At 38.3% G+C, this 27,087-nt stretch overlaps 5 protein-coding genes across 6 annotated transcripts; 3 read left to right on the top strand and 2 right to left on the bottom strand.

Moving 5' to 3' along the window:
- The first annotated feature begins 436 nt into the window (after positions 1-436).
- LOC112151894 (THAP domain-containing protein 1) lies at positions 437-4,892 on the top strand. The gene is made up of 4 exons (XM_024281019.2): positions 437-860; positions 2,226-2,297; positions 3,865-3,997; positions 4,102-4,892. The coding sequence occupies exons 2-4, from the start codon at positions 2,233-2,235 to the stop codon at positions 4,651-4,653; spliced, it is 750 nt and encodes a 249-aa protein (XP_024136787.1). The 5' UTR covers positions 437-860; positions 2,226-2,232; the 3' UTR covers positions 4,654-4,892.
- A 1,357-nt stretch (positions 4,893-6,249) lies between these two features.
- On the top strand, positions 6,250-10,808 carry si:ch211-59o9.10 (uncharacterized protein LOC561841 homolog). Of its 2 annotated transcripts, none has more exons than XM_024281011.2 (11): positions 6,250-6,403; positions 6,756-6,960; positions 7,467-7,524; positions 7,602-7,944; positions 8,051-8,145; positions 8,216-8,305; positions 9,501-9,576; positions 9,720-9,811; positions 9,925-10,043; positions 10,135-10,234; positions 10,584-10,808. In XM_024281011.2, exons 2-11 carry the CDS (start codon positions 6,827-6,829, stop codon positions 10,653-10,655), a joined length of 1,179 nt encoding a protein of 392 aa, XP_024136779.1. In that variant the 5' UTR covers positions 6,250-6,403; positions 6,756-6,826; the 3' UTR covers positions 10,656-10,808. The 2 variants fall into 2 exon arrangements, with proteins under 2 accessions (XP_024136779.1, XP_024136780.1); XM_024281012.2 differs by having other exon boundaries at positions 6,402-6,538.
- Positions 10,674-12,241, bottom strand: LOC112151916 (LYR motif-containing protein 5A). The gene is made up of 3 exons (XM_024281045.2): positions 11,807-12,241; positions 11,623-11,716; positions 10,674-11,033 (listed from the first exon to the last, which is right to left on the bottom strand). Exons 2-3 carry the CDS (start codon positions 11,665-11,667, stop codon positions 10,827-10,829), a joined length of 252 nt encoding a protein of 83 aa, XP_024136813.1. The 5' UTR covers positions 11,668-11,716; positions 11,807-12,241; the 3' UTR covers positions 10,674-10,826.
- An 882-nt stretch (positions 12,242-13,123) lies between these two features.
- nedd1 (NEDD1 gamma-tubulin ring complex targeting factor) lies at positions 13,124-23,783 on the bottom strand. The gene is made up of 15 exons (XM_024280998.2): positions 23,627-23,783; positions 22,284-22,426; positions 21,503-21,597; positions 21,013-21,129; positions 20,792-20,932; positions 19,705-19,934; positions 17,761-17,962; positions 17,549-17,672; positions 17,332-17,460; positions 16,362-16,451; positions 14,228-14,385; positions 13,962-14,148; positions 13,744-13,885; positions 13,556-13,622; positions 13,124-13,336 (listed from the first exon to the last, which is right to left on the bottom strand). Exons 2-15 carry the CDS (start codon positions 22,417-22,419, stop codon positions 13,232-13,234), a joined length of 1,923 nt encoding a protein of 640 aa, XP_024136766.1. The 5' UTR covers positions 22,420-22,426; positions 23,627-23,783; the 3' UTR covers positions 13,124-13,231.
- Positions 23,784-24,410: 627 nt separating this feature from the next.
- Positions 24,411-26,702, top strand: pclaf (PCNA clamp associated factor). The gene is made up of 4 exons (XM_024281043.2): positions 24,411-24,605; positions 25,749-25,832; positions 25,907-26,087; positions 26,501-26,702. Exons 1-4 carry the CDS (start codon positions 24,560-24,562, stop codon positions 26,541-26,543), a joined length of 354 nt encoding a protein of 117 aa, XP_024136811.1. The 5' UTR covers positions 24,411-24,559; the 3' UTR covers positions 26,544-26,702.
- Positions 26,703-27,087: the final 385 nt, after the last annotated feature.

Raw genomic sequence — 27,087 nt, 5'->3', positions numbered from 1 at the left:
GGGGGGGGCACATTCAAAAGCGAACTAATAGACACAACATGTGAATTGTGCTTGATTTTATTTACTCAGTGAAATCAACTTTTACAAGTGTGTCAGTGAGCTTTTTCTCTTGGCAAAAATGTATACTTATATTTATAAAGTTTTCTCTAAAAATGTGAATCATAAAAAAATCCTGTCTGATTCCAGAGAACAATTTTGTCATAAAGGCGACTACCAATACCTTATAAATGACTCCACAATCAGGCCTTCATAGTCTGTAAGGGTTGTATTAAATCCATAAAAGCTCAGATTATTTATAATTTGAAGGATTTTTACATAAGGCATTTTTCAGCCTGACTCGATAAGGAAGAGGAGGACTTACTACTTGTTTGTGGTTTACCAGTACACTGATTTTTTTTCTTGATGCTTTCAAAGGAATACCTTAATCGTCACAGAATTAAAAATACAATAAACAAACTGCAATATACAAAATACAAAGGTGCACTTGGAAAAAAACATTTCTCAAAACAAACTCAAAACATTTGACCAATTTACATTATTTTAGGACTGCTAATAACATATAATATATATTTATGTGTGAGTAAATGTGATTTTTAATTTACCATACTCTTCACCTGCAATTTAAGTTACATTTACCTGCCACAATGCCACATAGAGTCGATGACAACAGTCTGTCTGCTCGTGAATTGTAAATAAAGTTTAAAAAAAAAAAAAACAGCACTGCCCCTGCACAGTACTTTTGGTCAACCCGTGCCTGCAGGAACTCAGTGCTCAATGCTCTGGATTTCTGTCCTGTACTGAAGACTGTATTTTTCTTTGTGAAAATTTAATCAGTCGGAGGATTTCAGTTAGTTTAAAAGGTGAGCTCATTGTTTTTATTCTTAACGTATGTGTGTTAAACCTAGTTTTATTTCATGACACTTTTTTCTGTCATGCAGTTTTTTCAAGTTATAAACTAGCTAATCATGTGCATCATCATATGGTGTCCACCACGTCGAACGTTTGACAGATTTCGGACCACTTACTGCTTATTGACAATGTTTGGCTTCACCATGGTGGTGTCCGTATCCCGAAAAAAATGGCGACCGAATTGACTTCCATTTTGTGGGAACCGGAAGTAAGCTGTTCTCTGAGTAACGTCCCACTTGGTTAAACTTAAAGTCTTTTCACTGCATATTTCGCGTCAAAAGCTTCGTCGTCTGTCTTTCTATCACATCTATTCTCAGTAACTGCGGTCAAGTGAGCCGCTCAGCCGTGTTCTCCCAGTATCCACTGCTCCAGGTTTAGTTGTTGTCTGCGTGAAAGAGGGGGGGTTGCGTCTTGTCGGATTAATATTTAGCTAGTTTGCTGGGAAGTAAACTTAGTTTCTGCAGACGGGAAAAGATTGACTCAATTACGTAAGGGAATACCATTGAGTGTTGTGACCATTGTGGTTGTGACTTTCCGTATAAGAAGCATGTTCTGACCACCGAGGAGAATCGTGTGTGTGTGTGGGTGTGTGTGTGTGTGTGTGTTTTTACTCAAAAACTTTATTAAACCATATACAATACAATAGGTACGAAAATAAAATCCAGTGCATGCCGTTAAGTCAGCAAACCAACAATCAGCATTATAGTTTAGAAGTTTTTTTTTTTTTTTTTTTTTTTTTTATAAACATAGAACCGGTCCGTTTCAAGCTTTGTGGGGCTAAGATTCTGTTTAGGCTCCATTGTAAACTGTAATGAAAAGATTCCTTAAGATAGTACACTGTAAGACACTTCATGAGAAATAAAAAGTTGATTTTAAATCGCACAAATCAGGCAAAACCGACTGATGTCCATGTAAATGTGAAGATGGTGGTTTCACATGATTCACCAAAATTTGAATAACTAAATATTCGTTAAGTGCAAGTTTTCTAAATACATTAATATTCAAATCAAATGTATTTATCCCTGTTGGGGAAATTAAATTTGTTGTAGCAGCACAATAAAATAACCTGTTTGTACTTTCATCAAAGTATCAATTCGGTCATAATAACAAGAAACGCATTCTGCTGCCATTTTATATGTGAATGTACTGCGCTGAACATTTAAATTAGTAGAGAGTACATTCATTTGAACTTTTTGAAATATTGTATTCTGTTAGGTGATTTTAGTGTTTTATTGTTTGATAATAAAGCTTCAATAGGCACTAATTTCATTTACCACTATTGCAGGCCATTTACTGTTTTTTTTTTTTTTTTTCAGATAAAGGATGGCGTGTTCTGCTAAGAATTGTGTCAACAGACATTGCAAAGATTCATCTCTGCATTTTTTCCGGTAAGTATCCTGCATTAAACAGAAAATGAATGTAATGAAAATGCATTTTAAGAGGCTTAAAAAGTTAAAGTTAGTCACAGGCAGCTTTTGAATAAGAAAGAAGTTTCATTTAGTTTATGACAAACAAGTTTCATTCCGTTTCAGTAAGAGGAGGTAAATGGAAAGTTGTTGTGATCGAATGATCCGGTCTCTTCCCCTACATTTATCCCTCCAAACAGAGAAATATGGAAAAATAGTGTCTTTAAATTTGGATTCTACTAACCCTTGATGACATCACCATAAGTCGCTGGTCAGCTACATTAGCGCGTAGTTTCCATGTCTTGGAAAAAACATAACAGCAGTTTTATAACTTTAAAAAGTCATGCTAAAACAAAGCGTAATTACTTACATTTAAATGTAAACTTCTGTGCTACGTAAAGAAAAGCGTTTCTCCTCCACAGCATAGCGACACAGATTTTCCTACTGGCAGAGGAATACACAACCTTAAGTCCTTATCCCTTTCCTTAAAAACAATAAAAAAACATTTTAGACATCGCTATATCTCCAAATGTCCCTAATATTTGAGGGGTAGGGAGAAGCCGAAGGGGTAGGGGAACAATTTGGATTCAGCCTTAATTTACATATTAAGTCAACATTTTTAAAAACCTAATGATCTTAAAGATGCAAAGGCAGACTAGATAAAGACAGAGGTTTGAATAAATAATAAAAAACAGATATTATAGTGTTTCCTTGTTTATTGGGGGGATACGTTCCATAAAAATCACGCAATATTTGAAATCCACCAAGTAGGATTACAGACCTTTTAAGGCTGTAAAATTCCTCACTATAATAATTTATACATTTTTCTCGGACAGACAAACATTTTCACACTTTTTTTCACAAACCTTTATAGAAAAATAAGTCTAGTATTATTGAATGAAAACAAAGGTCTGATTGCAAACTAAGCTAAGACATTCTGGCAAGCAAATTTTGTTTAGCAGACCAGAGTTGCCAGTTGTTGTACCATTTCTCTTCTATATAATTTTTTATGTTTAGTGCTGAATTTTTGTGTTCAAAAATGTGTTTTCCTACTTAGAAACTTCTAACTGTTGTGCACGTAAAAAAAAAAAAAAAAACATTTCTCATTTGTGACAATTTGGTTATGTGTTAATTGAAAAAATCAGAAAGAAGTATGTAATGACATTCTTATCAATATTTCTCAGAAAATGCCTGAAAAATATACTTTTTTGTGATATAATTTTTTTTTCTACATCACCCAGCACTAGTTGCCAGATAGTGATTGTTTTCCATCCCAAAAGTCATTTTAAAACCAGCGGATGCCACAAAATAAAAATAAAAAACTGCCTGCAAATTCAAAATTGAAACGGCCCAATCTGGCAACATTGCAGCAGACATGCAGAAGAGATTGATTGACAGTGTCAACAACAGCCACTCAGGGCGTAGGGATAAAGAGAAAAAGGTATGCAAAACTGGACTAACAAAAATTTATAAAAACAGCGAGACTGCAAAAGGTGAACCACAAAATAGCAATGGAGTACTGTACTTGACGTTCATTTGGTCCCTCCAGATTTCCTCTTCGTGATCCTGAGCGGCTTAAGATGTGGCTGCTCAACATCAACAGGAAGGACTGGATTCCATCGACTTCTTCTCGGCTGTGTAGCCAACATTTTGAGAAAGATCAGATCATACTCAACAGATATGTAAGACTTTTATTACAAATTCCTTCACCAATTTTGTGATTATTATTAAAAACAAACTTGTTCATCACTAACCTTATATTTTTTTTCTTTGTATTTTTTCATAGGGACTAAGTAGGCTAAAGAGCAACGCCGTGCCAACAATTTTCAATATTCCAAATGCCAAGAAAATGGAAGCATCAGCGTGTCCTTATATTGCCGTCTTGATAAAAGAGGAGGAAATAATTGATGAATCAAGTTTAGCTAGTACAAGTTTAGCTCATACTGAACATAACTATGTCAATAAACCAATTGAAGTTATTGTCAAAGAGGAACCTTCTGACAGTGACGAGCAGAATGAGGAAGTTTTAGCAAACGATAATACCACTGCAAATGTTGGATGTTTAGACCACAATTACATCGTTGCTGACTCTCCACTGCTATTGAAAAGGAAAATGGGTGTTTTGCAGGTCAAGCTACAGGCAGCTCGTAAAAAGATCAAATTAAGAGACCAACGTATTCGAAGGTTGCAAAAAAAAGTCTCATCTTTGAAAAATGCAATTAGTTTTCTTGAAAAGAATTTTCTGATCCTCAACAAGTTTAATGGTCTCCCACCTAATGTGGTGTTGGTGGACTATAATGACCCAGACACCGATGATCGCCTCAGCCTTGGAGAATAACCACATAGGGACAATAACATATGACAAATGGACATCAAAGAGAAGGAAGGATCACAGTTAATTGAAAAAATAACTGCATATCTTTATATGTAAAAGTTTATTTTTCTTTGTGTTTTTACTTTAGTTGGAGAACAGTTCTAAATTGTCTTATGAAGTTCTAACAGGACTCAGATTTGTCATGTGCAGATGGTGTCAAAAGTGTCTGTTTTAAATAAAGTTATTTTCACATTGTAACAAGAGTCCCACAGGTTGCTCTTCATCCTTTGTGAATTGTCTTCTGAATTTAGCACGCATCAACAAAGATTGATTTCTCATTACTTTAAGATTAAAACACTTCCATTGAGAACTTCCCATATATTTCAAATCTACAAAGTAACTAAGTTTTTGTCTAAGACCAACATTTTAATACTTTCATTTGGTGCAATTGGTGTAAAATTTGATCAAGAAATCTACTCTTAATCAATCTCAAAGCCAAGAGTAATAGATCATCATCATTAGTTATTTTTTATTTCATTAAAGGCAAGCATCTTTTTTTGATAACATTAGATTTCTAGAGTTGTGCTTCTTTTGTGCATTTTTTTTAAACATTGTGAGTTTTTTAAAAGTTGCGTTGTGTGTTTTGTCCGTCTCTCTTAGTTTAGGCTGAAACTAATTAAATTAAATTCAGAGTTAAATATGCTTTGTAGCAGATGTTGTGACTCATTATAGTTTGGTAAACGACTTATAGAATTGTCTGAGTGAAAGTTTCCGAACTTTGTTTTAAAACCCAAATTCTGTTCATATGGTAAGTTGTCAGGTTTTCGACTACTTGTCATTTAAGAAATTAAAATTATTTCTATTCAAAATTCAAGTTCAACTTAAGACTTCAAACACACACACAGACACACACATTTATATACAGTGGTGAACAAAAGTGTTGGTACCCCTCAAAGAAAACCCACAATTCTCACTGAAATCACTTGAAACTTACAAAAGTAACAATAAATAAATAAAAAAAATGAAAATTAAACAATCAAAATCAGCCATCAATTTTGAATTGTTGATCATAATTATTAAAAAAACAAACTAATGAAACAGGCCTGGACAAAAATGATGGTACCTCAATAAAAGATTGAAACCTATTTGACCAGAGTGACATGATTAACTCAGGTGTGTCCTTTAATTGACATCACAGGTGTTTTATTTATTGTTACTTTTGTAAGTTTCAAGTGATTTCAGTGAGAATTGTGGGTTTGTCCTTCTATAACTGAGGACCAACACTTTTGTCCACCACTGTGTGTGTGTATAAATTATAATGGAAATGTAAATATACTTACAAATAAACTGAAATAGCTGAGGGGTTTTTTTTGTTTGTTTTTGTTCTTTTGCCTTCATATGCTAGTATTTTGGTAAAACTCCACAAGACATCTTATAACTATATATTCTATGACTGTTAAGCCCACAATAAATGGTAAAATATGCAAAACCATGTGTACTGCATCATAGCTACATGTTTGATGTTTGCAGCCAAAAAAAGTGTAAAAAAATCAGTTGAGTATTCAGCAAGTTATCATTAATTAAGCGCGAGAACTCTTCGTGGCGCCTGTCAAACAGATTACATCATGTGGAGCGGGCGACCGGTCCAAGATGGCGGCCCCGTGGCGGTTTTCGGTGATTTTCTGTGGAGCTACCGGAAATGCTCGTTCTACACTTCCGGTTGGGAATCCCTCTCTGGTGGTGGCTCGGCTAATAGCATTAAACAAACGTTCAGGTAAAGTTGATCGATTTTTTTTATTAGTCTGTTTGAAGAGTTTTTATTTGTATATTTTCTCGCGATAGTTTATCTTCAGGTTCCTTGCAGATCTATCGAAGCTAACGTGAGCTAGCATCAATAAATATCACGGCGGTACGTTTGAAACGCGCTGGTTTTGGGTCGTAATCGGTTCCGGGGATATTTTCATCTCTCCGTGTATTTTTTCACTACAGTGGTGTGAACTGATTTGTGTTTATTTTTCTAAAAAAAAAATCTGTTTTAGAGCTCATTCATTATGTCTATGTCTTAGAGTACACAGTTAAAACCGAAAAAACAAAGTTAGCTCTCCGATCTGTTCTCCCTCTGTTAGGTCCACAAGACCCGGATCCAGAGGTGGGAAATTCTTTTGGGTTCAGGAATTAATCGGTTCTGAAGCGAGCCATGGCTGACAGGTTCGCAGCCAGCCCCTGTTCATCAGAACCAGATAGCCCAGGGTCTCTGAACCGAGCCCTTCTTCTGGAACCTTCAGATGCCCTGTGTCATGATCTGTCCGTGATCGTCCCAGAAACACCCAGGTACCGAACCGACTAAAGGGATCAAAGACTAAAACTCACCTGAATGAGCTCGTTTTGACTTGGTTGTCTTCATAGAAATGCCTTATGGAAATTAACTGTATTATTTAACATGTAATTATTAAACCTTGATTTGATGTTTCATGTGTAACATTCACATTTCTTTGTCACGTCTTTATCATTATTTAAAATCTTTAAAGGAACAGAAGCAAATACCATGTTTACATTTAGTTTTTTACACAACACAACTGAGCAGAATGAAAGTTAATTTCTCATATCCTTTATTGATACGTAATAAACCTTTGTGGTTTTTGATATTTTGTTTTTAAATCCAAAGAAGCAAAGTTGTTCCTGAATAAACAGTCTTTATACTTGGTTGCCCGACTGGTCTGCTTGCATGTTTCCGATCTGTCATGTGAGACTGGCTTCCAAATATCAGGGTCCATCTGTTTGGTTCTGCCTGTGAACCATGTCAGCTGTCTTTCACTTCATTCTGTTTGTTTTTTCAGCCCACAGCTCAGTAGACGGCGCAAGTGTCTCCGGAGAGTGGAGGAGCATTTGAGCCCTGTGAGTTTCCGGTGCTGCTCTGTTACTCTTACTGCAGACGCCACGTCCTTAAGGACTTGCTATGTTTTTGTCTTCAGGTGGGGATCAGAGGCTCTACTGGAGCAGCACCTCAAGATTTTTCACATAAAACAAAACGTCGACGACTGACTGAACACACCGGGGGCTTTGTTCCTGCCTCTTCTCTGAGGGCTTTTCCCCTGGGCAGCTGGCTGGAGACCCCCTCCTGCTCAGCATCCTCCTCCTCTTCAGGGTCATCTGCATCCTGGCTCACACCTGTTTCAGTTGTCAGTTCAAAACGGGTTCAGACGGTTGCCTCTTCATCACCGTCAGCCTCAGCAGCTTGTAGCTCCAGCTCACTGTCCTTTCTTACGGAAGAGGAGAGAAGATGGCTCAGCGGAGAGCAGGGAAACACCTCACCAGGTTTGGAGAACCTTTAACACACCTGGATGTACAGCCCAGGATGTGAAAATGTTTGGCCATTTATTTATTTGTGATTGTCTTTCCTCGTTGATCCTATGTTCTGCAGCAGAGGTGGAGCCGATCATCATAACCGACGAGGATGATGCCACTGTACGCACCTTACAGATGGAGGAAGACGAGGCGCTTGCTCGAAACCTGCAGGTAAAGGCCTTCACCTTCAGCCTCAGACATGGCTCATTCGTCAATCTCACTGCTGTGTTTGGTTGTTCAGGCTCAGTTTGATAAAGAGGAGCAGCTCAGCAGACACCAGCATCATCATTATCACCAGCATCAGCACCGATTGCAGCAAAGCCCACATAGGGTAAGACAGAATGTTACTGTATTTTCATGATTTAAAAAATGGTTTGAATTAAATCTGAGGATGTGCATAAAGTGGATAAACCTGGACCATAAATGCTTTTCTGAACAAGATGGATGAGTTTCAGAGTCCATTGTGTCAGACCCTATTATAACTGAGTAATTTGCAATCGGTTCCAGACCCAAAAACTCTTGAGATTGATTGTTTAGAGAGTTAAAAACATGTTTTTCAGAAGATTCCGGTCAATGCCAAAGCACACACTCCAGTTTTTATAACTGCACCTGCACACCTTGCTTTTGTGGGTCTCTGCAGAGCTGACAGATAGGACTGCTCAACATCCCAGGTGCACCTGCAAAGGGATGTGTGCACAAACGTGGCCTAGTTCACGATCACAATCCAAGCAGTCTGTTGCGAGTAAAAAGATTAAAACCTAGAAATAAAATTCAAACATTTAAGTTTCAGAGTTACACAGACATTGTCAAAGATGTTTGTAACTATAAAAACTTTTCTGCTCATCAGTGGAGATTTTATATGCACACCATGTTGAAAATCATGTTTTAACACAAATTTGTAGCATTTTATTCATGATGGATGACGTATACAAAGAAAAATGATTACGGATCTGGTAAAGTCCTCTGCCAATGAATGGAATAAATATCATACAAACATGTTTGGTGTTTTTGCTATAAATCCATATTTTAAGTAGGACTTCTAGTAGTTATTTATTTACTCTGTGGCCCAGTGGTTGGCGCCACTTACTAGTCCTGCCCACCCACATCTCAGAGGTGAATTTCTAATTAACTCCTGCCGCTCTGCAGAAACTGTCCATAAAATTGCTCAGCTTTTTTTTTTTTTACTATTTTGTCTAAAAATGGTATATTGATAATTAAAAGACCACTAGGAATACTTTGATCTGAGTAGATTTTAAGTATTTTCAGACCTCAAATTGGCTACTATCTAATCAAACGAAAGTTCCCAGTGGTGTTTGAGTCCCACTCACAGCATTTTTAAACTGCTGTCAACAGCTGAACTTAGGGGTCTGGAACTGCTGGCAGATAAAGGCCTGCAGAGATATCATCCTGACTCTAGAGAGCGATCTGCATCACAAAGAACTGCTGTTGGAGCATAAAATGACTGCAGACTCTTTTGAACCTGAAGTGCTTGAATTAGAAGTGTGATCACGATTGTCTCTGTGCAGCACTTCTCCTACATGGAGCCTCACTGGATGTCTCAGGTGTTGGCTGCTGTCTCCCCTCTGGTGGGCCTTGAAGATGGTATGATCCCCAGTGTACACATGACCAAAAATGTTCCTGTTTTAAGCCATAAAGATTTTTTAAGTATTAAAAAAGGACAGCCTGCTCTGTAATGGTATTTTTTTTTGTCTGAACTGCTTAAACAACTGGCGTTTTTTTCACAGATCTCATTGGTCAGCACAGGCAGCGAGGACAGAGCAGGAGGAGAAACATTCTTCCAGACCTTTCAAACGACGTTCAAGGAAACAACTATGAGGTGAGGAAGAGGAGAAGTCTGTAATAAGGAAGTCTTTAGTAGCAAAGCTGGTGTTTTGTAGCAGTGTTGTTTGATGAACTCTGTTTCGTACGTGTCCCGTTTTCCCTTTTCAGGCTCTTCTCGAGTTTGAGGAGCGCCAGGGGGCTGTGGTCTCCAAAAAACTGAGTCGCAGAGAAATCCAGAGGTTTCCCACCAAAAAATTCCAGTCGACCAAAACTACTGGGAACACGCAGTATGTCCGAGGCAGCTCCTCCTACTCCTCCTGAACTGCTCACGCTGTCCCGGCGTCTATTTAAAGCTCAGGTGTGTCATTGTGTCTGCAGGTGTCAGATCTGTTTCTGTGACTACGACGAAGGGGAGAAGCTCAGAATGCTGCCATGTTTCCATGACTACCATGTCCAATGTATTGATCGATGGTTGAAGGTAAGTGACAAAAGGAGAACATGATCCACATTTTGGATATTTTTTGTTATAAAAGCTTAAAGAAATGCTTGGTTATACTGGCCTGCCGAGAATAACAGTCCAACTTTCAAAGTTTATTAATTTTTAAAAAGGATTTTAAAGGAAAAAATATGTTTATTTGATTTTATAGACTTTTTGTGCGTACGCTGTTGGAAGCACAAGTCACAAGAACTCACAAGAATTTGTTTTTCTTGCAGAAGTGTTGCCAAAAAGGCATAATATCTAACAGTTTCTGTGATGTGTGTTGTGTTTCTTGAAGTTGCTTCTATCTCAGAATTTGTTTTTTGTGTCTCTCTTTTTATCCCAACAGGATAACACCACCTGTCCAATCTGTCGGGCCAACCTGGCTGATGGGTCTTCTTTGGCCCCTCCAGGACTCTAACAAGAATCTGACATGGAATTACTTAAGGATCTGTGTTTTTATTTGATTTTATATTTTCATTTTTCGGGCGATTGCCTGACTCTTCAGGAACAACTTGCCGCTGAACTCAGGCGTTCTAAATCAAATAAAAATGCTTTTTTTGTTGTTTTTAAAGTCAGTCTCTGCAGAGCTTCACTCCTCATAGTAGCGTTTTTTCATGGCTCTGTATTTCCTCAGGTAGTAAAGTGCCTCCAGCTCTCGAGCCACAAACTCCCCTCGAGCGATCAGAGCCTTGATCTGCTCCTGGTCCTGCACCGCTTTGTTTTTTGAAAATGCAGAGCGCAGACGGTCTCTGAAGTAGTCGCCGCCTTTGGGGTACTCTCGTCCGAGGTAGAGGAGCTTTGGGCAAAGAGTGGAAACAGCATTACAAACAAGAAAATATCTTCTAATAAATTAGTTTTAGACAGCTTTCTTTTGTTTTATTTTACTACTTTTCAGTCCTAATGGTTCTTTGATGGTTTTTATTTCGTTGTTTTAGTCAAATTAGGTATCTGAACCTGTATATTTGAAAAGGTATTAAGCTTAGACTTGATATAAATCACTAAAGTCCATCTAACTGAAAAGCCATAAAATACAAAGAATAGATGGTTTATCTGCAAAAGCAACAATGAGGGAAGACATTTTTTAAAAGATTAAGTATTTTCAATTTCACATAGACCTCTGTTATTTTGTGCATTTACAAAACTAAATATTTTATATTTTTGTAGAGTGACATCTGATAAAAATTCAATAATTGTGCAGAATTCTTTTTTTTTTTTTTTTAAGGACCAAGTCCCTCCCCCCACCAACTGTCAATCATGGAGAGAAATGAGAATTTAACCCCCACCTGACCTCTGATCATTTATTTTAACAGTTTAACTATAAACACTCGAGTCTTCATCTTTCCGTCAGTCCACAAAGCTGGATTGTCTGTAAAAGGACCACTCACGTTCTTGTAAAGCCGAACCACTTCCCCTCTTAGCGGGTTCGCCATGGTTTCACGACCGCCGGAACCGAACCTTAAACAGTCTGTCAGTTTCAGACTGTACGAGAAGAGTTGGCAATCAGATGTTTTTAAAAGCTTTTTTAGAGTCAAGCCCCCCGCCTTCACACTTTTCTAACGTTCCACTCACCTGTTCAGACAGCTTCAGTTCCCTGGCTGCAAGCGTGAACTTTGACCTCCGGTTAGTTAATTCACCCAAAAGCCTAATTTTCGCCCGGTTAAAGGTGTTTATTAACTCCCGGATGTTTCTGAGTTGTCCCTATTTAATCCACAATGAGGCTGACTATAACACGAACGGGACTTACGCTGACTTTAGAAGATATACAAACACACAGCCAGTAAACAACCAAAGAGTTCGTGTACTACGAGATGATGACAATCCACTGCGCGGACATGCGCACTAACGTATGAAGAAAGGAGAACAATAAAAACACGAATCCCTTAAAAAGAACTGGATGACAGGGAGAAGGAAATGAGAAATCAGTACTTGAATTTAATAATTGTGAAAAAATGAAAGAATTTTTAAGTTAAAACCAGAATTTCTCAGTCCCTTCTTTTTTTCTTCACGCCAAGATGATAACTTCCCACAAACCACAGCGCGGACATGCGCACTAGTGTCCGTACATTTTTTTGTTTAAACTTTATTGTAAACGTCAGTTTCAGTACAAAAACAATGCAAGAAAGCTATTACATATATATTTAGAACTATCCAAACGATATAAAAAATTTAATTAAAATATAGCAACTTTATGTTCCAGAGATAGGAACAATTATACAAAAGCAACATTTAAATTATAAAAAGTAAACATAGAATTGAAAAAACATTGCATTTGACATTTTAAATTATTTTATATTTAAAAGAAATTTCAAGGCATTTCACAGCTTCTTGGTTCTTTGAAAAATTAATTCAATTCTATATATAATTTGTCCTCCACCAGGAATGAAGAAAGTTTTGTCAGAAACATGTTTTTCTGGGTAGTCTGTATTTTTCCAACTGTGGCATTTTATTTTATTTTTTTGTAAAAAATGACAGATTTTCCATTGGGCTTCTTTTCTTCATGATTTGAATTCTCTTAGTTGGGCATGAAGAGATTTTCTAAAATTTGTCTTTTTAAAAAACAAGAGTTTTATTTCCCAAACCTACAAAATGCAAATTTTCACCTGGTTATTTTGGAATAAATCACAAAAATAAATCACAAAGTAAGATTACCTAAACTATTGTTGAAATTTGCATTTAACTTTTCAACTGCTTTTTTGGCTAAACAACAACAACAACAAAAAAGAAATGACTTATATTTATTATAATAGAAATTTTCATTTCTTATAAAATTTGATATCAGATTAAAAACAGATTAAGCAGATTTGAAGAATACAATTTTCAAAGAAAGCTGAAGTTTGATGACAGCTGGTGCAGTGAGCAGGTGGAGCTGAACCAACACAACAAATCTGAATGAAAAACACCCATTTTATTCATTAATTTTTTAAATTGAATACAATATAATTTCATCCAACATGCTGAGTGCACTCAGAGCGATAACAGTTTGTGGGCCTTCCTTCAGTAGTTCGTCCTAAGCCGACGGTTCTCTTCTCGCAGCCTCTCAATCTCTTCCACCAGAGACTCGTTGACAGAGTATTTCTCCATCAGCCCTTGGATCTCCACCTGGAACACAAACACCAGACCTCAGTCGTTCTCATCTGAACTGCAGCCCAAAGCAAAGGTGATGAAATGTCAGATGACTTCTTGTACTGTCGCTGTGTCCTCGAACAAGTTAGCTAAACCCTGAGATTGCTTTGGATAAACACGTCAGTTTAATGTAATCTAAGATATTCTTGTTGAAGTCTGTTGTCAAACAGAACCTTCTACTGTCTGTGTTCATACCAGCATGATGTAGAACTGCCGGATCATTTCTATTTGTAGGTTGATAATGTCCTTATGACAGGCGTCTCTGAGGAAAGGAGAAAATAAAAACATGAAGAAGGGCTCGTCTCTGTCCTTAGAACAGATCTCGTGATCACAGATGAACATTTTCTGTGTCCACATTCAAAGAGGGTGAAGGTCAGACAAACCTGCACTCTTCCACAGTTTCATTGATCATGTTCTGGATTAATTTAAACTGCAGAGAGGACAGGGGAGCAGCCCCGCCCTGTTCAACCACTTCTGCAAGGCTCTGCGACGGCGAGGAGGAAAAGGCTGCGGCAGGAACCGGACCTGAAGGTTCAAACACAGGAGAACGTCAGCCTGCAGCTTTTTTTCTGCCAGTTCTACCTGAGAGACGAAGCTGCACCTGCTGCAGAGGGAGGGCTTTTGTAGAGAGGGGAATCGCAGCTCAGCTGTGTTTGAATGCCATTGGCTCTCTGGAGACTGGGCTCTGGAGTAAAGAAGGCTGTGGTTGGCTGAATGTGGTTGGTCTGCTGGGATGTGGGGAGAGTCCCAGCTCCCTCTCCCTCCAGGCTGGAGCAGCTAGCTTCAGACTGTCAAACAAAAGGGATCAAACTGAGAAAACCGTTCAGGAAGCGGGCAGTTCTTCATCACCTGAGCTGCACTGCTCACCTTCCTGTAGTCACCGGCTTCTGCGCCTGCGGAGCTGATCGGCTCCTCTTCTTTGATTGGCAGCGGTGACTGGAAGACGGACAGAGGGCTGTAATGGCGCCCCCCGGAGGGTATTTGGGTTCCCAGTGGAGTTCTGCGCTGCGAGCTTGAAAGAGGGTCTGACAGACATGACAGGGAGGAACATGAGAGCCAAGTTCACCTCAGACAGAAATGTCACCCGACCAATTTCAAATCTCCTTTGGCTTCTGTGAAAGGCCCACTCCAATGAAAATTATGTTTTTAACATGTTCTTGTGGCATTTTTCCTCATGACGGATAAAATATAAGAATAATAGCATTAGCGTTTCTGAGTTGTTCTTTATTCAAATTGTGGTGAATCAGGAGCTGAAAAGAAGCCATTGGAAAAACCTTCAAACTTCAGTCAGCAGACCACTAGCTCTCTGCTCCGCTCCATTCTGATGAATGCACTTGCAGACAAATAGATCCATGTACGTCTTCCTTGTCTGAGCTGGCATCTAGTACGAAACTGTACGCCTAGATAGCTCCAATATTGCTTGCCATCAGTTTGTTAGTTTGTTAGATCAATAATGGTAGATTGGGGCTGTAAGCTCACCAAAGAGAGTGAGAGCAAATGGATGATGGGAAATGAGCGCAAGTTTACTTCTTGCCATTAGTCCCGTCCAAAAGTCAAAGGTCAATTTCAAATGAACTCCTGCCATTCTGCAGAAACTAAGTATGGCTTCTCCCTACCCTATATTTAGCCCTCCAAACGAAGAGTTATGGAAAAAATAGTGTTTTCAAATTTAGACGTTACTCCCACTTGATGATGTCATCCATAGTCGCCAGTCAGCTACATTAGCACGGAGCTGCTAGTGCTTGGAAATACATAACAAAATGGATTTTATGACTTAAAAAAAAACAAATAAATAAATAAATATTCAATACATTTTTTGTACTTTATCTTGTTATTTTTTTAGGATTAGTTTGCTCTTTACAAAAGGCGGACTATTTGAAAGGTAATGCGGTCCGTTGTTACGGTAACAAGAAAATCAGCCGGCAGCGACCTCAACTGCAGCAGCAAAAAAAAGCAACATTAATGCTGATCATCACAATAGTTAAATAAGCAAAAGTTCAGAGAGAAAGTTCCTCTCTCTTAATGCTTGTTTTTGTCCAGATGACAAAGGAAATGTTTATTTTGAAGAAGCGCACACATGTAGAACATTGTGACCGGAACTTCTTTTTTTAGGCGTGCGTCCACAACCAGCAGGGAAACAGAATGGAGTATTCACCTGCACCATTTAAAGTGCAGAAACACTTTGTTTCTTATGACTGTATGTCAGCATATTTGTTTTCTTGGAGTAAAACTGCAGACATTAAAGTCTATAGAGTTTTGATTATCTTACTGTTGATGTGTTACACTTCTGAGTTAAGCTTTTATACATTTAAACATTGCAGATATTAAAAATGAAGGGAAAAATTGTCTCTCTGACCAGTTTTTGTACAAAAGCTGGGTATTGACATACGAAATTTACCTAGTAAAAAAATTGTGATTACAACCCTCAAGTGTGATTACCGGTAATTCAATTCAATTTTATTTATAAAGCCTAATATCACAATTCAATCGGGTTTCATTCAAATAATTTTACATTAATCTGATTAATTGTTTTGATCGATTGACAGCACTAGTTAAATGTAAACTTCTGTGCTAGAGAGTACACCGACATGAAGAAAAGCGCATTCCTCTGCTGTGACTATTTCGGACAACACTACCGCTCCAAATGCTCCTACATTTAAAGGAGGAGGGGGAACCCATAGGTTAGGGGAATAATTTGTATTTGGTCGATGTCTTCAAAAAAACACAAGGCTTTATAATTGCAGCTAAAAACTGCAAAATTATGATGAAAAGACCACTGGAAATGCTTTTACAACAGAACAAAAGATAACTGGAGTGGGTCCTTTAGGATCTATGATGGTTTCTATTTCCTTCAAAATAAAATGGCTTTGTGTTCTGTGTGCATTATTAACGTTTACATTTACAGTGAACACTGTTCTGATTCCTGGTTTAGTAGCAGTCAATCCAGTTTTAAATAATACTTTATATAATAAATAATACTATATCTATAATTTTCACAAACCTTCTCTGACTGGAGAAAAAATGTCCAGACTGCCGCGGCCGGTAGTCTGCTGATCTCCCCCTTCTCTGGACAGCACCTCCAAACTAGTAACTATGGAAAAACAAAATAATAGTTATTTTCAAACTAATAAGCATCACCCATTGCCTCGTCCAAACTGAGCCTCTCCAGTTAGAGCTGCAAGATAAGAGTAGCAGGACGATGAGGATGGAGAAAGAAAAGAAATTTAAAGAAATGGAAAATGAAACATTAAACAGATGTGGAATAAACTCTGAATGAGTTTTTTATTTTTTTAAGAAAGCATAAAAGAATAAACACTTTCTCGTAAACACAAATATAAAGAAAAACAAGAAGATTTCAAGTTGTACTGACATGTTTTTAATATTCTTTCTGTACCACCAGTTAGACCAAGACTGTTAACTACACCTTGGGGGGGCACATGCAGCTTGTTGAACTATTTAATCTGCCCCATCAAACTAGAGCAAATTATTCTGATAATTTTTGTTAAGGTTTCATTTTTCCTTTAGTAGTTGTAGGTACAGTATACATAAATAGTTAAGGTGCAGAAAGTTATTCGGCACTTGTGGTGTTGGAAATTTTTTTTTCCTCAACAGTCATTTTTTTGATCATTCCAACACATCAGCATTTCTCAGAGTTTGCGTTCTTCCCCTGACATCAACCTTTTGGTGCAAATGGCACTAAAATGAGAGCTAAAGTCACAGTCTTGAAATAATACTCCAAATAGTTGTGTTTTAAATAATATATGCATTCATTTTGAATCAAAATGAAAGCATGTTTTTATCCAGATTCCATTTTATTTTCTCTTATCTGCTCCTGATGTGGCCCTCCAGTCAAATGTTTAGAACCCTTTGTGGCCCTCAATCAAATGGTTTGCCCATCACTGCGTCAGACTGATCCCAGAGGTGCCCCCCCCTCTCTTTAGACATAATGCACAAGTGTGCCAGAGACCAACCTTCACGGAGAGGAGAGAACATGTCCAGACTGTTCCTTCCAACAGTGCTGAACTTCTCTGCACCAGCAGGAGGATCCATGATTTTCTGACTGGGTTCTGGACATGGCGTCTCCACACCTGCACCCTCTCCTGAAATAAAAACAAAACAACTTTTTTTCTGTTTTGAGATAAAAAAAAAAGAAAAAACATCAAACCAATTCATCATTACTTTACCCACCTGTGCTGGTAGCCTGTCTGTGGGGGGCGGGGCCTCTGCTGGGGACCGAATCCGGCTGACCGCTGCTGGACACCGAGGTGCTGGATCTCTTGGAGGAGATCTTGGTTGATCCCTGTTTGCTGGACTGAGGTAGGAAACGGGAAACGGTAAACAAGGACTCGATTTTATTCTCCAATCTGAACCAGATAACCAGCCCACTTGTCGGCGGGTACCTTGCTTCTGCTGGTGCTGCTCTGAAAGCGCAGGCAGGTCACGGAGGTTTTGTGAGCCACGGTGATCCTCACGGGGGCGCTGGAGTTCCTCAGGTCGTACTGATAGATCTTCCCCTGTGTGGAGCCCACCACCAGACCGGTACCGTCCGGAGTGAACTCCACTGATGTCAAAGGACTCTCTGTGCGGATGTAGCGCAGGACTCTGAGAAGGGCAGAGGGAATCTTTCAGTTATTTCATGTAAAAACAAACTCAGAAAAGTAAACCTTTTGAAAATTATTTTAACAAGTTATCCATGAAGCACAAACATGTGTAATTAAACCCAAATTTCTAAGCTTTTAACCATATATAAACAATTTTAACTTGATATAAATGGTCAGATGGGGTCTTTTTTTTGTTTTCTATAAAATAATGCTTTAAAGATGCTGAAAAAGTATATTTATTTATTTAATAATACAATAATATATACATATATATATAAACTGAGTTTTTGATTCTGAAGAACTTCTGCGTTCTGTTGCAGAGCTTATGTTTTCTAGAGAATAGCCGACTCAGCATTCTCTTATGGTCGAGTCCCGTCAGACCAACATTTTAAAGGTTTTGATGAAATAAAGAACCCCAAATAGACATCTGATGAACTGTGATGCATTTAAAAGAGTGACCAGACCCTAAACCAACTTTTTTTGGCTGTTGACCTCTAGAAATGGGGCTCTAAAAGTGCTCTCAAAAGTGGTCATTGCAAAAGCTGATAACGGCCTTCCCTATTTTTTTTGGATTGTTTTTTTGTTATAACAAGATAATCAGGACGAAGAATGAAGGGTCCCTCTCTCTCTTTCCTGCACAAAGATGCTGAGACTTTACCTGTTTTAAGTCTCTTTAGTTTGTGGTTAACAACACAAACAGCAGACGAACACTCAACAAAAGTTGTTTTTATTCTGTTTTTCAATTTATTAGTGGATCTATGCTCTTTAAACATTTTCATTCTGTCTCATGTCTTCCTTTATTTCCTAAAAAACCCAGAACAAACAGGTTGATTGAGAGAACCCAGAACATTTCTTCATGGTGCGTTCACTGAGCTCCGCACATCAGCAGCAAAACAAAGCAGTTTATCAGAGAAAATGTTTAACACCAGCACAGATCCTTAATGATTAAATAGTGTTGACATTTTTTCTAATAAACTGCCTTGTTTTGTTGGGGATTGTATGAAATGACAAAAGCATTGTAGCGGATTGAGCAGGGCAGAGTGGCTGTTTGGGCCTGCTAATGTCTGGAGTTCAGTGAAGGCACCATTTGCAGATTCCTGTCAGCTCTGGGTTCTGTCAATCAACCAGTTTGTTTGAAGGTTTTGGGGAAATAAAGGGAGGAGGGGTGGAGCATGAGACGGAAGGAAGGCGTTTGAGGGGCAACTTTTGTGGAGTGTTCTCCTGCTCTTTTTGTTGTTAACCACAAAATAAAAAGACTTAAAACAGATGAAGTCTCTGCATCTCGTGTGGGAAACGGAGAGGGGGAGACGCTTCTTCACTCGTTATTCATTATCTTGTTATTAAGAGAAAATGATAAAAAAGTAGGGCAGATCGTTGTAAAATTTTTGAGAAATTAAAATAAACTTCTTTAATTCTTGAAAATATAGTCAAAAAACGTCTGTGTGCTGCCCCCTACAGGTTAAAATGAGGTATTACATTTTATTTTCGTGATTGGACAAACCATTGAAGTCTTACGTCATGACCTGCAGCTCCAGAAATGATAACTCCCCTCTGACTAGATTTTCACATTTCAACTGTGGGTGGAGTCAGCCCCTAACTTCCCAGTTTGGTTACCCTTTGAATTCCAATGAGGGAAATTATATTTCAGCTCAAAGATTCTCAAGTCTATAAACCTTAATGACTTAAGAAATAAAAAAGATGTGAAACTAGAGTTCCAGCTTCACAGAGACCCAGAATGCTCACATCCTGCTGGCCGTGTCGTAGCAGACGATCTTCTTGTCCAGACCCACGCTGACCACCAGCAGGTCACTGGTGGGGGAGAAGGCCACGCCAGAGGCTGGAGCTTTGTGAGCCCCGTCAAACACATGCAGCTCCTTCTGGGTGTTTGAGTCCCAGAGAACCACGGAGCCGCTGTCGGACACGGTCCCCAGCAGGGAGCGCTTCACTGTGGACAGCCGGAGATCGTGGATGGGCTGAGGAAGAGGAGAGATCAGTCAGCAGTAGCCAGAAAGACGAGGAAGGTCAGACCTGGAGGCGGATCCTAAACCATGTTAAAGATCCACTTTGATCTATTGTGAAAGCGTTCATAGTGGTCTTTAACCCTTTAACACCCAAGCTGCAGTGTTTAATTTCTTTGGTTTGCTGTAACTTTTCAACCTCTAACACGATCAACGTAATTTTAGCAAATTTTGAGGGAGAAAAGCGTGAGCCGCTTTTCTCCCTCAAAATTTGCTAAAATTACGTTGATCGTGTTAGAGGTTGAAAAGATACAGTATGTTAAACATTTTGTATTTAAGCGTCACTGGTGATGCCTCAGGTGTTAAAGGGTTAAATAGAGATTGTGCAATATTGGAGTTATCCAGCCACATCAGCTCAGACAAGGAAAACAAAGACGTATACGGATCTATTTTTCTGCAAGTGCATCAGAATGAAGAGCAGTAGAGAACTTGTGCCCCCTACCATTTTTGTCTGCGCCTGATTAACAATTTGAATAAAAAAAATGCTCTGAATTGCAATTTTAAGCTTAATTTTCTATTTAAAAAAAAAAAAAAAAAACGTCTTCCATCAACTGAAAAATGGCCCAAAAAAATGTTGAAACGACATTTTTTTATTTAGCTGAAATGCTAACCTTATGCTCCAAAAAAAAAGAAAAAAAAAAAAAAAAAAAAAAAACTTTAAAATGACCCAGTTTTATTTTTTTATTCTTTTATACTGAACTCAACACAAAACAAAGTGAAATACTAATTTCTATTCATTTAGAAAATTAAATATTCTATTTTCCTATAAAAATATTAATCAACTTTTTTTCTGCAAAGCAGAAGGGACTCACGTGGTCCCTGCCGTGGCCGAAGGCTTGGCTGGACAGGTTGGTGGTCAGACTATGGAGAACCAGGTCACCGCTGGTGGAACCTGAGATGATGCGACTGTCACTGGCATTGAAGGACACGCAGGTCACCGCCTCCTTGTGGTCCTGACAGACAGACACACCGGAGCGTCAGCCTCAATGCGGGTGGGATTTTAAAAACAGCGTTTGAGGCAGCAGGGTCTTACTTTGAGGGAACGGTGGAGTCGCGAGGTCTTCAGGTCCCAGATGTGGACGCAGTGATCCAGACCTCCACTGACCAGGAACTGGAAGGATGAACTCAGACACACGCGAGTCTGCTTTTTCTGAGTGAAGAGAGAGAGAAAGCAGGAGGATGGACGTTTGCAAGACATTTCCAAGATCTGAGTTAAGTTCAAGAGAAAAACATAAATGCTCAAACTTTTTGAAATTTCTAAAGCAGAACTTGTGAAAGCTGTTTTTTAAAAATTAAAAAAAAAAAACATAAAAATGTAAAGTTTTAGATCCTAGCTGAACATCATGGCTCACTAGACTACAGACAGATCTCCAAGTTCCAAAACAAAAAAAAGGAAAAGAATTAACCAATGCTGACAGGAAGCAGCAATAAGAATGCGACTTCATTGAAAATAGCGGTGGAGCCTTCAGAAGTAATCATGAAATCAGTGAACTGAAGCAGCTGCACTCGTGAGAGGAACTCACCCCCTCCGCCAGCTCCGCCACCGGGACAGGACTCAGCTTCAGGCTGGACACCACCAGCTTGTCTCCACTGCTGCTGGCGCTCACCAGGTACTGGTCTGACAGGACTGCTCAAGGATGCAAACTTTACATTTCAAACAGATTTACTATAAAGGTTTGGGTCTGCTATTACAAAACAGGGGGTTTTCAAAGACCTTTACCCAGCAGAAAATCACAGAAAAACCTTTATAATGGACTATAATCCCAGGTTTCTTTTTTTTTTGAACAGCACATTATTTTCTTCATCCTGATTAGCTGTAGATCATTGTTAATTAATTCTGTCTCCTGAACAGAATGTGTTCAGTTTGCCAAATTTACATACATCTTTTACCACAATAAGATCTTTATCTTAATTCTATGATAACTGACTTATTTTTATGACTGTTTAAATTTTAAGAGTTTAAACAAGAGAGAAAAGTATAAAATGTTTAAGGTGTAGTGAGGAATTTTAAAGCCTTAAAACATCTCAATTGTTTGTGAAAAATAAAGTTAACTTCGTGCATTTCACCCATCATGTGTTATTTTTACACAACTCTTGCAATAATTGAGGGACCACATTTACCTACGAACACTACAGAGTTTATCTTAGCTTTTAACTTTCAGATTTAATCCCAGACGTTTTTGTTTGCCTTGACAGTCAAACTCTTAAAACGGTTTCAGGCTGGTTCCTGCCCTGATGCCGACAGGAGTAAAGCTGCAGCTGTGTCCACATTTGCATCTGTGTCACCATCACACATCAGGATACTGTTGGAGCTCCAGCACGCCTGAGCCACCGGGCTGCTGCTGTTGTGGGGATTAAACTGCTCCAGCGGTGCCATGGTAACCGCATCCCAGAGCTTCACGCAGTCTCCGGTCGACACCAGGCGAGTCACCTCCTCCATGGCAGGGCTGGAGACAAAACAAACACACCTAAGCAGGTAAAACAAATAGTGACAGAATTTAGTTCAAGATTTAGATTCAATATAAGTCAATTTTCCCAACCAGCTGTATCTGTTTTAGGGTCATGGGGCTGCCAGAAACTAACCAGACTACTCTGGACAGGTCGCCATCCTGTCGCAGGGCCACAGACAAAAATAAATGGACAAATCAAGCAGAGGAGCTTCTGTCGCTCAGATCACAAACATCAAGCGCTAGAACTTAAACAATAGTCGACACTTGAGAAAACTGCCAGAGATCCACTAAAAGGACCAGAAAAGACTAACATTGATTAAATCTTTATATGATGACCTCAGATTCTGGACTTAGTAAGAGAAAACTAAAGAAAATCTTCAGAGATAAATTCAAACAAAGAGAATCAGCTGTTCTCAGTTATGCAGATCAAATCAATCCATGTTTATTTATTTAGCCCTTTTCACACAAAGAGGCAGATGAAGTCGTATCACTTAAGTATCATTACTCATGTAAGATAGTGATTAAAACCTATAACGACTCTTGATTCTACAAATAAATCATTGTCTTAAAACAACCTTAAGTTTTGTCCTTTAATATTTTCCATTAAAAAAAAAGTTTTTATATTGAATTTTCTGAACCCCCAAAAAGCCCAAAATTATAACATTAATATCACAAGTGTCATAACCTGCTACAGCCATTATTATTTTATAATGAAAGATCAAAGATAAAGTTCATGAATGTTGTAAATAAGGATGATGTTAGTGAGGAGGGCACAGAAGAAATGGTAGACCGTGTGAAGGACAGTTATTATAGAAATATTTAAACTGAAAATGTAAATATATTCAATTGTTTTATCATAAATATCTAAAAACATGATAGGTGTGTTTGTATTGTTGATACGAGTTCTGTCGAGTGATCAGCTGACTTTGTTGACAGACTGAGCTAACCATAAAAGCTATTTAAAAACAAAAACAACACGCGCCTGCCGACAAAACAACATTACTTCGTCATACTTAATAATTTGTGAAAGCTCAAACTTTTGTTTCTAAACTTCTTAGCAGCTACAGCTTTTGGTTAAGGCTAACTAGATCAAAGGAAGCGTCAGCGTGGTTAAAGTTGACAAACAGTCGTAAAACTGCATAAAAGTACAGAAACAGACCGGAAGTAGTGGGAAAGCGTTCGTAACTAAAAGATTACCTGTTTCACACGAACCCAAACAGAACCAGAGGCAGAGTGGAGATGAAAAAGACGTTCGCTTTTTTTCCTCCAGTCAGTAAACCGCCACTACGAGAGCCAGGAGGGACAAAAATAGTTTGCAAGTTATGCGACTGCTTCTTCTGTGGTTTATTGGTGGTTGGCAAACAGCTTTTGATGCATTACCGCCGCCACTCAGTCTGGAGTGTAAATGAGGAAGTTTTATTTCCCTTCCCACCCTCCTTTGGTACCATCTAAATTTATCACAATAACTTCGTTTTCTTTTGAAACAGAATAAGAAAATCAAATTTTTATATTCTGTTGTTTGCTTACTTTGCCATTATTACACAATTTTCACACCCTTCACATCCAGAAACTTAACATATTTTTTTCTAAAGAAGAATTATTTAAAGTTTGTTTTGTTTTTTGGTCAAGGTCCATATTCCCCCAAAAGCAATGGAAATACGTAAGTATAAAAATAAATAAATCATGGTGTAAAACATTTTTTATTTATCTGTCCAATAGAAAATGGGAATGTAAACTGTTTGGTATTAATTTACAGTCTTTTTAAATATCGTATTTTTCCAGATTGTTTAACTTGTTTAATTGATTTGATTGTTTTTTTTAATTGATTTGTTTAATTTTATTCTACGATTGAACATTTAACTATTAAATGCAGCCAGAATAAAACAAATGCATTACTGAAATAGATAAATTGTGAATGTCAAGACTGAAATAAATACAATAAAATAAAAATACAAGTTCCATTATTCGCCACTAGGCGGCAGACTTCCACAACCCTGCTTTTACTTCTTCCTGGTTACAACCAGTGAAGAAGAAAACTCCCGCCCCATCCGCTCCACTTTTAAACCAAGGCGGGACGCCTGCACTTTTGCTCCATTTCGTAAGCGCTTTATTAACTTTTTCCTGGCCAAAATGGTGAGAACAAAAGCCGACAGTGTCCCTGGATCCTACAGAAAAGGTAAAACTTTAATTAAAGAAAATCCTCTTTGAACTATTTTTGTGTTGATACTTGAGAAAGCAACAGACGGTCGTGCAGTCTGGCGGGATTAGCCATCCACTATCTACAGATACATATAATTTCCCAAAACAACTTAAGCAATTTTAAGAATGATAACATCGATCGGTCAATCGGTGAAAACTATGCAATCAGTCAAATCCGCGGCTCGTTCCGTGGGCAGGAGCCTCCCGCCAAGTTGGGCGGTGCAGTCTTCCTGGTTCGTCCTTTAATTATTATATTTAGATATGTCATAATATAAAAATATAAGCTCAATCGGTTGAAAGCATCACTATGTCACCAATGTCTTCGTGAAAGTGTGTATTTTTAGGGTTTTTAAAGGGTCGCGTGCCGTTCTGGAGGCAGCTGGCGCCAGATTTAAGCGCCGCGGTGCGGCCAATAATAGAATTAAGCATAGCTTATTATCGTCGTGCATTTCTGCATTTGAAGCGATTATTTTCATACAAAATTTCCCGATTATAGATTTGTATAATTTAATTTAACAATCAACTGTTCTGTTTGTGATCTTAAATTATGTAAAATGTCGAATTTTCTTGATGATGTTCAAATTGAAGACAACCAAACTTTATTTAAAACATACAAATCAACAGATACACAAAAATATTGATAGCAGAATAATATATTAGTTCTAGCAGGATGTTTTTTTTTTTTTTTTTTAAATGTGTCTTAAAACCAACTTGTATGTAAATGGCGTATACTTCTCTACCCTCCTCGAAGGTCCAAAGTGCTACAGTCACAGCCCCTTTCACATAGGCTATTCATACACTGGCGCCAACCTTCCATCAGAGGCAATTTGTGGTCCAGTGTTTTGCCCAGGGACACTTTGACAGATGGGTGGGCAAGGTGGGACTTGAACTTTCAATCTTTCGATCGGAGGTCGACCCCAACGCTGCACTATGTGGTGCAACTGAACTATACTTTTTATTTCCAGATTGTGATTGTAATTTATCATATTTCATTTTGACATTACAAAATTACATTTATTCTTAGAACAACAAACTATCACTATGACAACAAAATGATGTCTGCTTTGTGCTGATATCCTGTTTTCTCTTAGTTGATCTGTGTTACGATGTCTTTCTGCAGCGGTTGCAGCGTCTGCACCCCGAAAATCCCTGGGCTCCAGCTCAGCCAACTCGCCCTCCTCCAGCAGTGGCTCCCCCACCGCCGGTGAGTCTTTTGGACGCATTTCTGTGCACCAGCTCCCTCCATTCTGTCCACTGATGTCGATTTGTGGTTCACAGCTAAGAACAAATACGCTGGCGGGAACCCTGTGTGCCCCCGTCCTACCCCGACCTGGCAGAAGGGCATTGGGGACTTCTTTGGGGGACCTCCCAGGAAGCCAGAGAAAGAAAACCAGAAGCCTCAAGAGGTTGAGGATGGTGAAGAGGCTGGGGGCAGTGGGATGTCAAAGGCCAGCAGGAAGTACGTTTAATGTGGTTTAACTGTGTATTCTGAGTGCTGCAGAAAAAAATAAGTGTCAGGATTTCAATCTGAATTCCTCAAAGACAAATTTAAAGCTAAAAGGACAACCTGAAGTGTTCAATCTGTTTGGAATTAAGTGAAAATTGTTGATCAGAAATTCCCTCTCAGAATTCTTTTTGCTAAAATTCTTTGTTATTTAATGAACTAGTGTCTGTTTTCTCACAAAAGGCACAACAGTAACAGCAGAAATGTCTGTTTTTGAGCTGGTAAAAAAGCAATATATATTAAATAAAAAGAATAGGAAATATTTTGCTTTTTTAAAATTACACCTTGGGAAATTATTTACATCCAATCCCAGTATGCGGCCTCACGCAGTTCAGATTAAAAAAGGCTCTCTCTGTGTTTGTCTGCAGGTCCAGACCTCTCCCTCCTGAAGATGAAGAGGATGATGATTGATTGATCTATCTTGCTTCTTTCTGGCTCTTCCGATGTACATCTGTATATAAATTTCCAATGAATTCATTTGTATAGTCAACCATTGTTTCTAACTGGTGTTTAAATGAGCTTTGTGTCATCAGTTTGACTGTTTTCTAATAAAACGTTTTAAACATGAAAGTTCTTTTTTTTTCCCTTCATGATGAAACATTTTACCAGAAGGCAGTTTGTTAAACTTGACTTTTAACTTAAAACTGGACTAAAAATCATTAAATCAGTATTTGGCTGCAGCTCAAGAGGACTTTATGTTCCATTTTCATATGTGGCTCAAAAACTTTTGAGCCACATAGTTAAAGTTGAAAAAGCAAATTTATGTTTTTAACCACAATTCTACCAGTTTAATAGATCATCTAGTCAAATTATCCTTTTTCGAATGGAACATTCCGTGCTTCATACAATGAAGGTTAAATGTGAGGAAATTATGACCAAACAACTTGAACATTGTTTAATGTGATCAGAAGATATATATTTTCTTTAAAGTTAATGACCCTTTAAAAAAAGAAAA

This window comes from Oryzias melastigma, linkage group LG6 (assembly GCF_002922805.2).
Source record: "Oryzias melastigma strain HK-1 linkage group LG6, ASM292280v2, whole genome shotgun sequence".
Taxonomy (NCBI): domain Eukaryota; kingdom Metazoa; phylum Chordata; class Actinopteri; order Beloniformes; family Adrianichthyidae; genus Oryzias; species Oryzias melastigma.
Note: the sequence above shows the minus strand (reverse complement) of the source record. Positions and strands in the feature narration are given on the sequence as shown.